At 38.9% G+C, this 15594-nt stretch overlaps 2 protein-coding genes across 5 annotated transcripts; both read left to right on the forward strand.

Moving 5' to 3' along the window:
- The first annotated feature begins 329 nt into the window (after positions 1 to 329).
- On the forward strand, positions 330 to 8609 carry tmem244 (transmembrane protein 244). Of its 2 annotated transcripts, XM_005917606.2 has the most exons (6): positions 338 to 841; positions 3834 to 3919; positions 4041 to 4117; positions 7634 to 7759; positions 8050 to 8094; positions 8304 to 8609. In XM_005917606.2, the coding sequence occupies exons 1-6, from the start codon at positions 749 to 751 to the stop codon at positions 8399 to 8401; spliced, it is 525 nt and encodes a 174-aa protein (XP_005917668.1). In that variant the 5' UTR covers positions 338 to 748; the 3' UTR covers positions 8402 to 8609. The 2 variants fall into 2 exon arrangements, with proteins under 2 accessions (XP_042075036.1, XP_005917668.1); XM_042219102.1 differs by lacking the exon at positions 8050 to 8094 and having other exon boundaries at positions 330 to 841.
- A 439-nt stretch (positions 8610 to 9048) lies between these two features.
- Positions 9049 to 14592, forward strand: fkbp6 (FKBP prolyl isomerase 6). Of its 3 annotated transcripts, none has more exons than XM_005917604.3 (9): positions 9050 to 9538; positions 11438 to 11555; positions 11813 to 11902; positions 11990 to 12207; positions 12335 to 12454; positions 12578 to 12775; positions 12990 to 13099; positions 13855 to 13958; positions 14337 to 14592. In XM_005917604.3, the coding sequence occupies exons 1-8, from the start codon at positions 9464 to 9466 to the stop codon at positions 13934 to 13936; spliced, it is 1011 nt and encodes a 336-aa protein (XP_005917666.1). In that variant the 5' UTR covers positions 9050 to 9463; the 3' UTR covers positions 13937 to 13958; positions 14337 to 14592. The 3 variants fall into 3 exon arrangements, with proteins under 3 accessions (XP_042075035.1, XP_005917666.1, XP_005917667.1); XM_005917605.3 differs by having other exon boundaries at positions 9059 to 9538; positions 11990 to 12192; XM_042219101.1 differs by lacking the exon at positions 14337 to 14592 and having other exon boundaries at positions 9049 to 9538; positions 13855 to 14292.
- Positions 14593 to 15594: the final 1002 nt, after the last annotated feature.

A 15594-nucleotide genomic window follows, 5' to 3' on the forward strand; every position in this document is an offset into this window, starting at 1 on the left:
CTCTTATCATCTCTTCCAGTGTGTGCGTGTGTGTTGGTTAAGTTCATTTGAGGCTATGCTGCCACCCAGTGTTCACATTACAAACTGCAGAATAAAAGTTTTAATATTCTCCCCAACCTCCACCCCCGAAAAATGAATTCAAGGATGATTCACACATTTAGACTGAGCAAGAGTAACTCATTCAAAACAGGTGTTGTTTAACGGTTATATTTATATTATATTATAAAGACCCAACAATATTAGAAAGAAAAAAATCACACGACCCTCTATGAGCAAGCACTCGGCGACCGTGGGAAAGAAAAACTCCCTTTTAACAGGAAGAAACCTCTGACCAGACCAGTCTCAGGGAGAGGCAACCAGTCATTTTCATCAGTGATTTTATTATTCAGTGAACCGTTTTGCCTTTATAATGTAAGGGCATTATAATTTTAACAGATATAAAAAAAATAACGAAAGCCTGTGAGTGATAAACTAAATTAAGTTTACTACACTGTCACATAAATTTTTGTCCGTAGCACTTCCTGAAGTCTGAAAATCAACATCCTTCGTCTAGCTTACGTGTAAGTGTTCAAAGCTATACTGACTACATGTATATGTTTGTCTTCATCCGCTTTGGGATTGACTCAGTCTTCTTAGTAGTAATCTCATTTCTTCTAATCCAGCCCTCCTTCCTTTCTTCCCTCAACATGCTCTCACACACACTCGGATATACACATGCTGCCTCTCTCATGTAGACCAGCAACCATTCATGTTGTTGGACTACTGCTGTCGCTGCTGTGGAGTCACGCTCATAAAACGCCATGGACCCATCTCCCTCAAAACTACACCCAGTGATACCTGGGTAAGGACACACTCTGGTACTGTATGTAGAAAATGGTTAGAATACAGTTAGACTACTGTATGTGGAGGGTCAAAATGTTTAGCCAACTTGGTAATAATTTTCTTACTGAAAATTTCAATTACTGACAATCATTTGAATTATAGCACCTCATTACACACATAATTAACATTTAGCTAGCAGTGGTTTCGTATAATGTCATATTTTCTAATCCATAAGTGTATGTGGCACTGCACATCTGCTTGTAGGCTTGCATTCCTAGAAATCAAAGCTAATTTCCAGGTCATGCTTTTAAAACATAATCTGTAATCAGGAGATGGCAATAAGATGGCAAACAGACAGCTAGCCAAAGTGTTTAGTTGTCTCTGATGGTATTAGCATGAGCTCAGCTACTTTAATGGTTTTGGACAGACTCACACTGTGATCCAAACCGTTGAAATATACAGTGAGAAGTAATCATAGACAGTATCTAAGGTCTAAACATCCCAGTGAGCTCAGAATATATTGTGAAATGCAATCGAGAAATACTGGAAGATGAGAAAACATTGTACATTAATGTACCTTAACGCCACATATCAGGTGCAGAGTCTGTAAAGTATTCATATATTAAACTGTTAAGCATTTTTCCATTTTTGTGCTGATGTAAAAACTGCTAACACTATCTTACAGTCCTGTGCAAAAGTCTTGAACCACACCTCTTTTCTTTATAGTCTGCTTCCAAGGAGTTAGTTACTTTTAATTTTTTGTTTTTAAAGTGTTGTTGAGCAATAGTTCTCCAGGTCTTTCAAAGTCTGTCTTTGGACATTGGCTGCCTTTCATTTTCAGTCAAGTCCTTGCACCTGTCAGCTGGATATTTTTTCTTTTTATTTGTTTGTTTTTGTTGAGCCAGTTAAGACCTTATGAGCTATGAATCATTCAAGCAAAACAACAGGACTTGAGAGATGCATCTGGCCCTTCAGTTGATCCATCTACTGTTTACTAAAGCCTCATCAGAAATGATCTCAGTGGAAGTGGGGGCATAATAATCTCTCACACACTGCCAGTGCTGTTAAAGCATATATGAATGGAAAAACACACACTATCAGTCATGGATTGCCCTCCCTAGAGCCCAGACCTCAACTTTATTGAAGCATTGTGGCATCACTGTAACACTCATATTGACTTACAGGTTCATTAGAATTGTACAATTGCTATTTTTGCCTTATATACTATATTTCAATTTCTTTTTGCACTTTTCAATAAATTACTGAACCAATATCCCAATTTCTTGGCAAAATATAAATAAATGAGGGGTGGCACGAGACTTTTGTACAGAACAGCATATGCCTGAGGTGCCTATTTACATGTTTTTTAGAGAGTTAGTTTAGTAATCGTAAGAGAAATTACAGCAAATGTCTTACATTTTATATATTAAAACATCAGTCTGCCAGTCACAGAAACAAAATGTTTCCAATGTCTTGTCCAAGGGAGACCTGAGAAAATGAAAACACATCACACAAGAACACGATCAGAACAGAGAAACAGTCGTACAACAATAAACAAAGGTTAAATAAAAACAAGAAATAATAACTGAATTGAGAAAATGTTGGAAGAGTTATAAAAAATCATCAGATACTGAAGCTGTCGGAGCTTGTTTGCAGCTCATTCTATTTGAGCGGTGCGCAGTACCTGAAAGCAGTTCTTCTAACATTAGTGTACACATGGAGAATATATGAGGCTTATTAAACTGTGTGGTGTAATTACTAGATTTAAATGAGAAAAGAGATCTGAGGTAATGAACAACATAAGAGTTTCATTCTGGATATAGAAAGAGAGTGCATATTTACAAACAGGGGCAGAATGAAATATAGAGAAAGATCAAACTGAAAGTAAGAGTAGTATGACATTGATGAAGAAAATAGGAATTTTCTTTGTATCTGCCAGATTACTAAATGTGGATGAACTCAGCAGTAGGTACAGCTGTATGCTGGTATTATGAAATGCACCACTGCTCACTCGATTTTGATTGATTTATTACTAGTGAATGAAAAACCCTACTCAAATCCCACATTCTTGGCATTATCGCTAGAGTTTGAGTTTCTAACATTTTTAGGTAGGATGTTCCAGAGTTTGGGGGCATAAACTGCAAAAAGCTGCACTTTTCTCTGTCGGAAATACTGGATATCTAACATTTATCATTGGTGATGAAGAAATGAGTCCAAAAAAACACATGAGCAGCTTGACTCGTCATCATGTATCCTGTTACCTTCGAAACCAGAAGTGCCTGTTTATTTTACCCGAAAGTGCAGTGAAAGTTGTTATTCATCTTATTTGCAGACGTTTGACTTGTCACAACAATAACTAATAAGATTAACGATGACCCCATTCCATTAAAGTATGCCAGCAAGCCAGTGAGCCGTTGTGCTGGCACCTGCACACCTGACTGGAATGGAACCAGCTTTTAATGTAATTAGTTTTACCTGTGTCTGACAAGCCAAACTGTCAGCCCTGAGGGGTGTTATCAGCCCTCCTAGGGTGTTATATAACTGATTTTCTGAAAAGGTTGCAGTCAGTCATCTATAAAAGGATGCCTTAGGGAGCACTCATTGACTGTCTGCTGTCAGGAGTTTTCTGGGTCACGTAAGAAGAAGATGGAGGAGAGGAGCAGTGATTTTCTGTCAGCTTCAGGAGCCAAGCAATATATCAGATAACCCGTGTCTTTTCCAGTAAACATCTCCAGATGGGTTTTCTCAGAAAAATGTGAAAATAAAGCCATAACACTTGATATTTCTGTCCTGCCCTCTCTGTCATAAACAGTTAGAAATGAGGCAAAAATGCTGCCAGTAAGGTGCAGCATTATAAATAAGTAGTATTTCATCACAGAATCTTAGTTACTGTTTGTTCTTTATGCTCCTTCAGAAAGAGATTTTTTTCAGGACAGGAAACTTGGACTACAGCAGGTTTTATAGCTTCTTCATTAGCTTTAATGGTTTAGTCTTCCTTCGCCCCTCCTCAGGTTGTTCTGCAGAATCTGTTGATGTGCATGGTGTGCTTCTACTCTCTCTACTACATCGCGGTCAGTCTCTGCATTGGACTGCTCAGGTAAACTCAGACTCACACGATAATGAGACCCAGTGGGATAAGAGAGACAGATAAGCAGGTTGCAATAGACTTGTTATTGTTCGTGCTCACGTCATTATCTTTTCTTGCTTCATGTCTTCAGGGTTCATGAAATCAACAGCTTGTTGGCTCCATTCGACTACACCGCGCAACCGTCATGGCAGAACCCCAAATACCTGGGTGAGTTACAGTTGTGAAGTAAAACTAGAGGAGCACATCATTTTCATGACCTCTGTTACTTACACTCTGCTGTATTTCAGAGGCCAGTATTTTACAAAATGCTGAATTTATTCAGCTCTGAGGTTATCAGTTACTTTTAAGGTTAAATCCAAAACATATGAGACATATGCTGTCCTCCTCCACAGTGAGTGCCTTTAGTCCAATAGTTACACATTTCGTGGTAATAGATTACTTCTATTTCCATTTAACTATAAAGCTAAAATATAGGGTTTTCTTTGTTTTGTTTTTTTTACAGAAAGAGATGTAAATAACTATGATAGGTAGCCTTTAAAGCCTGAATGGAAATCAGAAAAACTTTAATAACCCCTGCGGGGGAACTGCTTCATAACAGTTGCTCAAGACTGTAGAAATTGTAAAATTATACTACTTCATCAGAAAGAGGAGGAACTGTGTAACTTGACAGCCACAAGAAGGAAGCAAGGACGTCCTGTGACGTTCAGTGCTGCAGTGAGTCATGTTTAGTATATAATTCTCCTCTGACTAACCAGAACACTGTGCTGAGGGGGGAGTTCTGATAGCAGCTTCTTTTGCATGACTACATGCAGCTCCAGCCGACAGACCGAGCTAGCCCTTTCTATATTTGTTTGCTTTTGCCCCAACAGAGAGACTCATAAAGCATCTTCTGGCACATTGCAGCATTCATCGAAAGACAGAAGCTACAGTCATTCGTTTTTACACAGAATTATCTTGGAATTACACACTATTTAAAATGACTTGTGCTGTATACAGTATAATTTAGCTCCTTTCCAGTTTTTCAGAAGCTAAAAATGAAATAAATAAATACGTTTTAATTCAAAATAAAACACATTGACCATATTTTGATTATATGATCTAGGCCCAACCCCCGGGCCTTGGACCGGTACCGGTCCGTGAGTCGTTTGGTACCGGGCCGCGAAAGTTGAAGCTCAGGTGTGAAATGTATGGTTTTCAGGGTTTTACTGGTTTTCAGCGTTATTTTGTTATCGTTTTTATCGTTAACTCGGTTTTCCTGGGTCTTTTCACGTGTGTTATGAATAAATCTTCTTTTTTTCGGTACCGGTACCAGTTTTATTTTGTTGTATTTATCCGTGACACCTTAAAGGCCGGTCCGTAAAAATATTGTCGGACATAAACCGGTCCGTGCCGCAAAAAAGGTTGGAGACCGCTGATCTAGAAGAAAAAGTTGTGTATTCCATCTGTTCTCACAATTGTCTGACTTCAAAGACCCACTGTGGCAACCGCTTGTGAAGAAGCGGGCACCTCTGATTTAATTACTGCATATAATGCGCACATAACTGAGAACTTGGGACAAGGAAACTGTTAAATTTGAGGGAAATGTGGATTCTTGTGTTTAAATATATATATAAAGGGCTTGAGCCTATCACAGCTGTCATAGGGCGAGCACACCCTAGATAGACTGCCAGTCTATCACACAGCTAACACAGAGAGACAGATTCTCAGATACTCACATTCAGGCCTACGGGCTCTTTCGTTCTTTCTTTCTTTCTTTTCGAATTATTAAAATTTAAAAAAACAAAAACAAACAAACAAACACAGGAAACTGAAATAAAAAATTCCCAACATAATGATCTATAAACCCAAACAAAAGGCGAGCAAAAAGAAGCAGTGGATCATCCAGTCCTGCCCCTAAATTTGCATATAATCTCTTAATCAAAATGGTAACAATATACATATCTACATACAAATGCATACATACATAAACACATACATACATAAATACATACTTACATACCTATACATATCCATATGCACATGCATAGATGCACACAGGTTTGTCACTCTACAGATGCCATATTAAATAGTTTGGGACCCAATACTGAACCTTGTGGGACACCACAGGTAAAATATTCAAGCACACAGACTTGACTGACCAATTTGTACAAATTGCTGTCTGTCATCAAGATAACTTTTTAACCAGCTGTTTTTGGCCCCTCTCACATCATATCTTTCCATTTTTTGTAACAATATTTTATTGTCAATTGTATCAAAAGCCTCTTACAGGTCAATAAATATCCCCACTGCATATTTTTTTATTATGTATATGTTCGGTAATATTTTACACTAACTCCATCATTACCATAGATGTTGATCTAGTTGTTCTGAGTGAAAATCACATATATATGTAATTGGACACATAATTTCATGAATTACTTTCTTCAGTATAGTCATATCAATGTCATCACTATCTGTTGAAAATTATTTTTTTTACATTTCTATAATCTCTCTTTCTTGTATAATCTCTGCAACTTTCAGAAGTATTGAATTTGGACTTTCTAGTCCACAGTTCTCACCTACATTGTTCTATAGACTCTGTCATGTTGTCAACAAACTTTGGACTGTTGGACAAAGTGAGAGTACCCAGAGAGAACCCACGCAGACACTGGGTGAACATGCAAACTCCACACAGAAAGACTCCGGGCAGATGGTGGATTGAAGCTCAAGATAGTAAAGCAGGAAAATTCTGAAATCAGAATAATGCAACCCTTTTTTCTCTCATGTCCTTTTTGCATATTTAGGTTGTTAAGGATGAAACTTGACCCATGAACACAGTGAAAGAACTCCTCGTGTTTCTCTTATTATTCTCCAAATAACCAAGGTTATTTTTCCTAAATGGGCTTACTTAGGAGAGAAAGGTCAGCTTCAAATAAGATGATTTATTTCTCATTAATCCAAGAAAAGACTGCTGTGAACTTTAAGTCTCAAGCTTGCAGCTCAAAGAGGAAAGTAAACAGGTCGCGGTGTACTGTGTTGTTCCAGTCCTGCTCAAAAATGGGAATTACTCATAAAATCTGGTAAAGTAATTTATGATCCAGGACACCACTACAGTAACCTACATAGGAGTCATCTTTTTTAAAGGTGTTGGAGAAATCAGAGAATATGAATCTGATAGTGTACCCTGGTATGTATGTGTGTGTGTGTGTTTGCAAGCAGTTAGCCTTCATGATGTGTGAACTAAGAGGCTACCAGACTGCAATCGCTGAGTTGCTGGCATTGGGATGGGCCCTCGTGGTATCGGAACAGGGACCTTCTCCAGACATGTCTCCGGAGGTGGTGGCAGCATTGCTAGTTAATGCAAGGCGGTGTGCCAAATCTTCCAAATAAACATTTAAGCCTGTTGGCCCTCTTGATGTCCCCATCTAGCATTTGACTGCTGGGCCTGCAGCCAGCGATCATCCTCATGCCTCTCCGGACATCCCTGGTGTCACTGCGCTGCAGCCCTGGCTCCAGCTTCATCCTGTCAGGCCTCTGATTTTCATTGGTTGTTGTTTCTGGAATCTTCTGACCTGAACAAAAGATTGAAGGGCTCCTGCTCAGTATCAGGAGTGCTGTCTGAAAATGTCATTTTATAGTGGCTCAGCATTTTCACAGTCGCATGTGACTGGACATAGCAGTTTATTGTTAAAGCAAAAGCAGCTCTGTAAGGTGATGTGCCACTTTTTTGCTTTCTTCCTGCAGTCGGAGTAATTTCCACAGAAGTGACCTATATTTTGGGAGGACTGGTGTTTGCCTGGATTGTGGAGGAGTGGGTTTGGGACTATGCCATAACTGTCACACTTCTCCACATTGCAATGACTGTAGCAGGTATATACACACACACACACACACGCACGCAGAAACACAAAGTGGATCAATTGAGCGGAACAGCTGATAGGATTGGAGGCCTGGTTATGTAACTGGATATAGAGGCTGCAGCTCAGCGTATAAACCCACGGACACTATTTCATTTGAATGTTCACCGCTAAACTGGAATCAGTTTATCCAAGCATAAAGCTTGCATATTTATCTTTTTCCCCGAGGTCACAGTCAGTACTCATTAGTTTGATAGTAATTGTTGTCACAAAATTTAAATTGTATTCTGGTGTGTTTTGCAGTCATGTCAGACTTCCCTTCAGCTGAGCACTGGTGGATGGCTCTGGGTAAGATTTGTACTCCTTCATTGTTCTGTCCGTGCCTCTGTCTGACTCCAATCTCATTTGCAGAAGACAAAAAAATATCCACTTTGTTTTTCAAGCTTCCAATCTATTTCAAGATATTACATTTCTTCTATCTAGACATACTATAGCTCACTTACATCATGCCTGCAGATTCAGCTGCTCTTGCAGTCATTTAACTCTTCTCTCCACAGGTACAGGCCTGGTGATGATGATATTTGGAGGACAGCTAATGGCCTACAAATTTTTCAGAAGCAACTTTGTCTATCCGGCTGAACTGCAGAATTTTTGATGAAAATGAAGCATTTCACTGCAGACAGTGTTACTACTGGTATTAGCAACTAAAGTATGTCAATAAAGTTATTTATACTGTACATATTCTAAAGAGAACCACAAGACTGACTTTGTTTCCTTACCAGCTTAGTTCAGTTCAAGTAATAGTCTGATCCCACTTTGTACAAATGGCCTACTTTTGTCAATTTAACAGCTTTTTTTTTTTTTTTACCTTTTCTGTACAGTTTATTATATTTCAGTTTTGTATTATTTGTTTACACACTTAAAACTTTAAACATAAGCTTAAAGCAACAGATGTTACAGTTGGAAAAAACTGTGAATTATATACTACCTGTAATCTATTGACTGATATGTGTGCATAGATAGTTTTTGTCTTTTTTTTTAATTATCATTATTTCTTATGTTAGTGTAAGCTTCAGAATTTGTTACATATATTCACATATAATTTGTTGCTCAACTGTGGCCACACAGTTTTGTCTAAATAAACTCAGTGCACATCTACACAAAAATAACTTTAATGTTTGTTATATTTACAATATTTAAAATCTGTTTGGAATTTGAATTAAAAGTTTTATGAACAAGGACATTTTTATTGTTTCTTTTTTTTTTATCTGTGTGTCTCTATTTGTAGTCTGTCTTTTTTATATATATATCAACGGGCAGTTAAAGTAGGATGACGATTTCTGTCTGTTAAAACAACACAGACCCCAGTTTCAAAATAGTCAATAGTTCAAAAGACTCGTTAAGGGCGGAATTTGCAGACTGATGATGATACAGTGCTCTTCCCAAATAAACTGAATTTATAGGCTAAAAGTTTCAGTATTGGGATTGGTAATACCAGCCCCGTGTATAGTTGGCATTGGCTCACCTAAATGTGCAGACAAATTGCACAGACGCGTTTCCTGGACCCATCTTCTGCGCTCAGTTTGGGCCGCTCGTGAAGGTCACGTGGTGTAATTAACCCAAGCCTGAGCGCCAGAACAAACTAGAGAACTGGCTTTACAGAGTTATCTGTGTAACAGCGCTGTTTACAACAGTTTTAACTCATACTACCGAGTAAATGTCAAGGAACGGGTTAATATCGAGTTTGCGGAGGCTAATAAACGACGAGGAGCCGCTCGAAACGAGGTCTCCGGTAAGTAAACGTGTCAGCAAGCCTGAAAGTTGCTAACTCAGCTAACTGACCAAATGCTAGCAAAGTTTGAATTTTTGCTAAAAAATATAACCACTATAATATAATATTACAGCTAGACTAGAAAAAACATATATTCTTTATGTAGGCTATTATTTTTAAATAGTGCCCAGGTTTGAAATGACACAACTAGCTTGGTAAAATTAGGTACAGTTCACCGTTAGCCTCAAGTGTCAGCTGGTTATGTACTTCACTGCCAGTTCAACACAATGATTTTACATGCAAGAGAATTCTGATTAGTGTCAACAGTATTTACTCTAAATACCTCACATACATAGCTGTGCAAAGGGTTTTATTAAATTTTCTTCATATTTTGCTAGTAAAAGTTGCAGCAATTTATTGAAACGTGCAAAAAACAGAGTTTGCACGCTTGTAACGAGTGAGTATTTGGTAAGACCACGTTTTTTCAACAACACAACCAAGCTTTCTATTCATTTCTTTAAGTAGTCTTCAGAAATTGTTCTCCAGGCTTCTTGGAGGATGGTCAAAGCTCTTCTTTGGATGTTGGCTGCTGTTTGTTCTATTCTCTATCAAGATACACACTGTTTCAGTAAAGTTGAGCTGTGAGCTCTGGGGAGGCCAGTCCATGGCTGTGGGTGTTTTGGGGTGTTTGGGATCATTGCCAAATGAAAAATAAAGGTTTTTCTAACTACTATTGTATGAGGTATCACAATCAGATCGTCATCTATGAAACATCCCAGAGCCTCACTGTTCTACCTCCTTCCTTCCTGACATTTCTTTGTACATACCTACCAATTTGAACCGACAATGTCAGACTGGGATTAATCTCTAAGACCATAAAACCATGTCACTGATTTTCATTTCAGGTGTGTAACGGCTTAAAATACACTGCTCCTCACTGTCTTTGTTTACAGGCACAATATTGTGCTAGAAAAAGCTAGATGGGACGGAGCCTTGTCTCCTACTACAGCTACGCTTTGTTTTTTCGCTGTCGCTGTGTGCTAAAAAGCAGTAAGATTTATTTTTTTTGTAAGAATTTTATTTATTATTATTTTTTAACTACCAGCCTATTTTATTGTGTCATTATTTGCTGCCTATTATGCCATTTAATATTGGTATTTATTTTACTGTGTGTGTGTGTGTGTGTGTGTGTGTGTGTACGTGTACGTGTACACAGCCCTTTGTGACCCTTACCTGGTCTACCACTATTTTCCTCTATTTGTTCACTTTTCTTTTTTTGAGGACACAGGGATATTTTTGTTGTTTTTTGTTTTTTTTCCAACTAAAGAAAACAACTATGCCGTGCCGTGTTCTTGTGATTAGCTGCTCGTAACAAAGATAAAGATACAATTTTAAAATCAGTTCTTTGTTAAGTTGTTTGTTATGTGTATACCCAACACTTTCATGCCTTGAGTTAGGGGATTTTTTTATGCTTGAATGATTAATTGGTCAGTTTTAAGTGGCTAAACAAACAAACAAATAATAACTTTGAAAATAGTTAGGTACAAGGACTGGACTAAAATGTGTAAAATAATAGAGCAGCAAAGAAAACCTTTGAAGACCTCCATAAAGTCTGGGGAACCACTTAAAAAATGATGAGAAATTCTTGCTCCTTGTAAACAAAATATAACGAAATGAAGGGTGCTATAGACATTTGCACAATTCTGTTATGTGAAGGTCATGAATCATTCCATATGAAATCACACTTGGCTCAAAAACATTTTTACACTCACACTATGAACATTTTTGGTCCTTGAAGTACACATACATTTCAGTAGCAAATCTATACCAACTTTGTGTCACACATAAGAATGCAGCGGTCGGTGTTTGAGTATAAAATGTGTGTTTGCCAAGTGTCATTTAATCTTCTTTCCATCGTAGAGTCCTTTTGAGCAGCTACGTCCACGGATGAATGACATCATAGGAGATGGAGGAATCCTGAAGGAGGTGGTCCAGCCAGGAGAGGGCCCGCCTGTCCCCGAAAACGCTTCAGTACTGAGTATGTATGAGTACACATTTCTTGTTAAAGCCTCTTACAGTTGTAAATTATCATATACGTGAGGTCAGGATTTTGTTTGTCTAGCCACAATTCACAAAAATCTCTACTTCTTGTAGAGTGTTGTTCAGATTGTTATGAACCCTGCACCCAGTTGTCCCCTGAAGGTCACGTTTGCCATTTTATGGGCAATAACCTGTGAATTGTGTGAGCTGGTTGAGCTGCTACATCACTGATGGTCTGGTTTTACTTCCACACAGTCCATTACTCAGGATTCCTGGAATATTCTGATCAGCCTTTTGAAACCACCACTCACCTCAAATACCCTCGGATGATGAAGTTGGGGAGAGGTGAGAAACGCTCTACAATGGCTGAACTGTGAGTTTTTTGTTTTCCTGCCTGAAATATACCAGTTTTAAAAGTCATTCTTCAAACAGATGTGACACTGGCCGGGCTGGAGCTGGGTCTGTTGACCATGAAGAAAGGAGAGTTCTCTCGGTTCCTCCTCCAGCCTCAGTATGCTTACGGGGAAATGGGATGCCCTCCATTTATCCCCGCAGCAGCTGTGGTTCTGTATGAGGTTCAGATCCTCGACTACCTTGACTCAGGACAAGTGGATGACTTTATTGCAATGAGTCTGGTAGGGAGGCTGCAGGTGCTCTGTTTAGTACTACCAACCTCAGACAGATCTGCATCTTTACCACACATACTTAAAAGCCTCTACTTTTTTGCTTTTATAACACAGATCAGAAACGGTCTTTGATTTCTGTTCTCCTCCTCAGGAGCAGCAGAACACCGTTCCTATGTCCGCACTTCTTGAAGTTGTCAACACACTGCGGAGCTTTGGCAACCGTTTCTTCAACCAGAACCGATATTACAATGCCAAAGATCGCTATAAACAGGTACATTTTGAAGTATGTTAATTGTTTTTATTTTTAATTACGTTTTACTGCGATGGCTAATATCATGCCAAGTTGTTCTTGGTGAAAGTGTTTTTTTATTATATTTCTCTGCTTTGCCTGCAGGCTATGACGCTGCTGGGAAACAGGGAAACACAGAGTGATTTAGAGAAGGAGAGGATCAAGACGGCTCTGCTTCCTCTCTACCTGAATATTTCTCTCGCTGAGCTCCGCCTGGAAAGACCGCACAAAGCCCTGAAATATGGGAACAAAGCCTTGGAGATAGACTCTGCCAACACAAAGGCTCTCTTCCGCTGCGGACAGGTAGGACGGGGCTTTTGTTTGTCTTCCAGACTGTCAGATAAATAATCCTCACTATCTCTGGGGGGTTTAAAAAAACAAACAAAAAAGGGGGTTGATGACACAGGAAAAACAGGAAACAAAATCATTTTTATTCACGCTTTCGTGTTTCAAATCTCCCAAAACATATTAACTTAGTTAAAGATGCAGTTTGATACACTAATCGCATTTCTTTTAGGCTTACCTGGAGCTGCATGAGTATGCGAGTGCTCAGTGTTGCCTCACATCTGCTCAAGCACAGAAGCCCTTTGACAGTGACATCAACAACCTTCTGAGGAAAGTGACCATGTAAGATGATTTTAATGACTTTAGAATAAATGCTGCTTCAGCTGTTTCTCCTGGCCTGTGTGCAGCAGTATGCACAGCAGTGCGCTGAAACTGTAACAGCTACCTGACCTAGAGCCCTCTGTCTGTCCACACAACCGTGACTATTACATTAATTTTATATTAATGCCTCCACTCACCCACCACTTTTTAGGTGCACTGTGTAACTGCTTCAACAGCTCGTTAAGGTCTATCAAACGTCTAATCAGTCAATCACATGGCAGAAACTGGATTATACATAGTCAAGACTACCTGCTAAACTTTAAACTGTGCATCAGAATGGGGAAGAAAGGTGATTTAGGTGACTGAACGTGCCATGATTGTTGGTGCCAGACAGGCTGATCTGAGTATTTTGGGAACTGCTGAGTTACTGGAATTTTCCCACACAGCCATCTCTGGGGTTTAAAAGGAAATGATCCAAAAAAGGGAAAATGAACAGTAAGCAGTGGTTTTCTGCCTCATTGGCCAGACTGCTACAAGCTGCTAAAAAGACGACAGTAACTCGAATAACCAGTTGTTACTCAGCCAATGTGTGCAGAAGAGCATATCTGAATCCACAACTTCCCACAGGATATCATACCATGTCACAAAGCTCACACAAGGCAAAAAGAGGTACAGCCCAGTACAAGCAAGGTGTTCCTCATAGTGGATCATAACTGTCTTTTGTAACATTTGTGAAACCACTCGGAAGATATTCACGTGTCATTTTCTTGTCCCAGGTGCTATAAAGACAGCCTGGACAAAGAGAAAGACTTGTACTCAAAGATGTTTAGAGAGCTGAAGGGCTCAGTGAAAATGTGAGGACCAGCAGCAGGAGGAGGAGGTGAGAAATCCTGTTCATTCATTCTGACTGGTTTTCATATATTTTAATCTCATCTCCATGGGAGGGTTAACATTTTAAAATGACTTCTGTGTGATGTGCCAGTAACTGTCCTTTTCCCTTAAACCTGCTACACCCGTCGTCACAAATAAATTATAATAAATACACTCTGTATAATAACTTTTAATGAAGCCATGAAAAATATTAGACTGTGTTTCAAAGTAAAATCTTGTTGGTTAGTTTCCTTCTACTGATCTGGATCTCATCATTTAACCAAACATTAACTGTATGATCTGATACAAACTACAGCTCTCATGAGTCTTTGCCATTTGCACAGACAAATCGTCTTTGACTCAGGTATTGCACTGTTTGTTGTTGCAGATTTCAAGATTCACCATGTTTTCCTTTTATAATTTGTTTTCTACTTATGAAGGGAGTTGGGTTGTAATCATTGTTTCAATTCTTTCAAAATTATCTCAAATTAAGTGTTGTTTTGATATTTTGTTAAATAATGTTTCTCATTAGTACCCTTTCTCTCCTTTGGACTCCTGCTGTACATATTCCTTGCATGTTTGCTGGAGTATTAAGCATTTGCTTGGGATCTTGAGATGATGATAATAAAAAATACAATGTTCACTTCTAGAAGAGTTTGTCTTTGTTGACTAACTGGAAACTAAGGTTTTCTCATCTTGAATTTCATCTTCAGTTTATTAGCTCACAACCTAATCTGTTGTAGGCAGATATTATGGATGTAATTCTAATATTAAAACGGCTGTTTGGCTTGTTTGTTTTTTTGTTTTTTTTCATCCTGGCAGTCCAGACAGGATTCATTTCCTCTTACTGAAGCAGATGGGGTAGGGGGCTTACAGGAGTGGGGAGATGAGCTACATTAAGAGTTTGCGCTTAATTGTGAGCTTCACTTGACCTAATTACCTGAGAAAGGATCTCCAGTGACAGCAGGGGGTGCCCTTTCTGATACTACTGCTGGAGTGTAGCAGGTACCAGGGTCATAACTGAGCAATGTTTGTAACAAACCAAACTGCCACAAGCAGCCGAACTTGTGCAAACTTAAGATGTGATGATATTGGACTATTTGAGCTATTAGGAGTGTAAAAAATTACAAAATTACCAATTTTATCTCATTTTTCAAAACTTATTTGAAAGATTTACTGTTATAGATGCCCTTTGTACCACCTTTGGCCGTCAGTACTCTAGGCCCAAATGAAAGTGATCTCAAAGTGGAGGTAGCGTGAGGGATACTGGGAAGAAACAAAGCAGGAAGTAAGTGAATGATGAATAAAACTGAAGTCATGGAGAGACTGAGTTGAGTGGTGGCATGACCTCAGAGGTGGGGAGGTGCACAAAAATCTAATTTACTTCTCTGGCTAATCCAATTTTCACTGTGTGGGTGGGTCAGTTTTACTATCAACTCCCACCACATGGTGAGTACAGTAGGTTGTGCTTTGTGAAACAAAGCTTTACTGAATTCAATCAGGCAACAAAACAATGGCCTCCAGATTCCCATACTACCTCCAGCTCAGGTAAGGAATTAGTAAGGTTTTTGTGTTTGTACACCGGTGTGTGCATATGGGTATGTAACCCTTTTTATTTTTAAACATAGCATGCGACCTATGTGATG

The sequence above is a fragment of the Haplochromis burtoni genome, unplaced genomic scaffold (assembly GCF_018398535.1).
Source record: "Haplochromis burtoni strain Fernald_Lab_line unplaced genomic scaffold, NCSU_Asbu1 Contig_28, whole genome shotgun sequence".
Taxonomy (NCBI): Eukaryota; Metazoa; Chordata; class Actinopteri; order Cichliformes; family Cichlidae; genus Haplochromis; species Haplochromis burtoni.

Excerpts from the sequence above, each read along its gene's own strand:
- tmem244 (XM_005917606.2), top strand. The coding sequence starts at position 749 with ATGTTGTTGGACTACTGCTGTCGCTGCTGTGGAGTCACGCTCATAAAA. Across the intron at positions 3,920-4,040 it reads CTCTGCATTGGACTGCTCAG|GGTTCATGAAATCAACAGCT; the intron begins GTAAACTCAGAC and ends TCATGTCTTCAG. Across the intron at positions 7,760-8,049 it reads CATTGCAATGACTGTAGCAG|TCATGTCAGACTTCCCTTCA; the intron begins GTATATACACAC and ends TGTGTTTTGCAG.
- fkbp6 (XM_042219101.1), top strand. The coding sequence starts at position 9,464 with ATGTCAAGGAACGGGTTAATATCGAGTTTGCGGAGGCTAATAAACGAC. Across the intron at positions 11,556-11,812 it reads CGAAAACGCTTCAGTACTGA|TCCATTACTCAGGATTCCTG; the intron begins GTATGTATGAGT and ends ACTTCCACACAG. Across the intron at positions 11,903-11,989 it reads GATGATGAAGTTGGGGAGAG|ATGTGACACTGGCCGGGCTG; the intron begins GTGAGAAACGCT and ends TTCTTCAAACAG.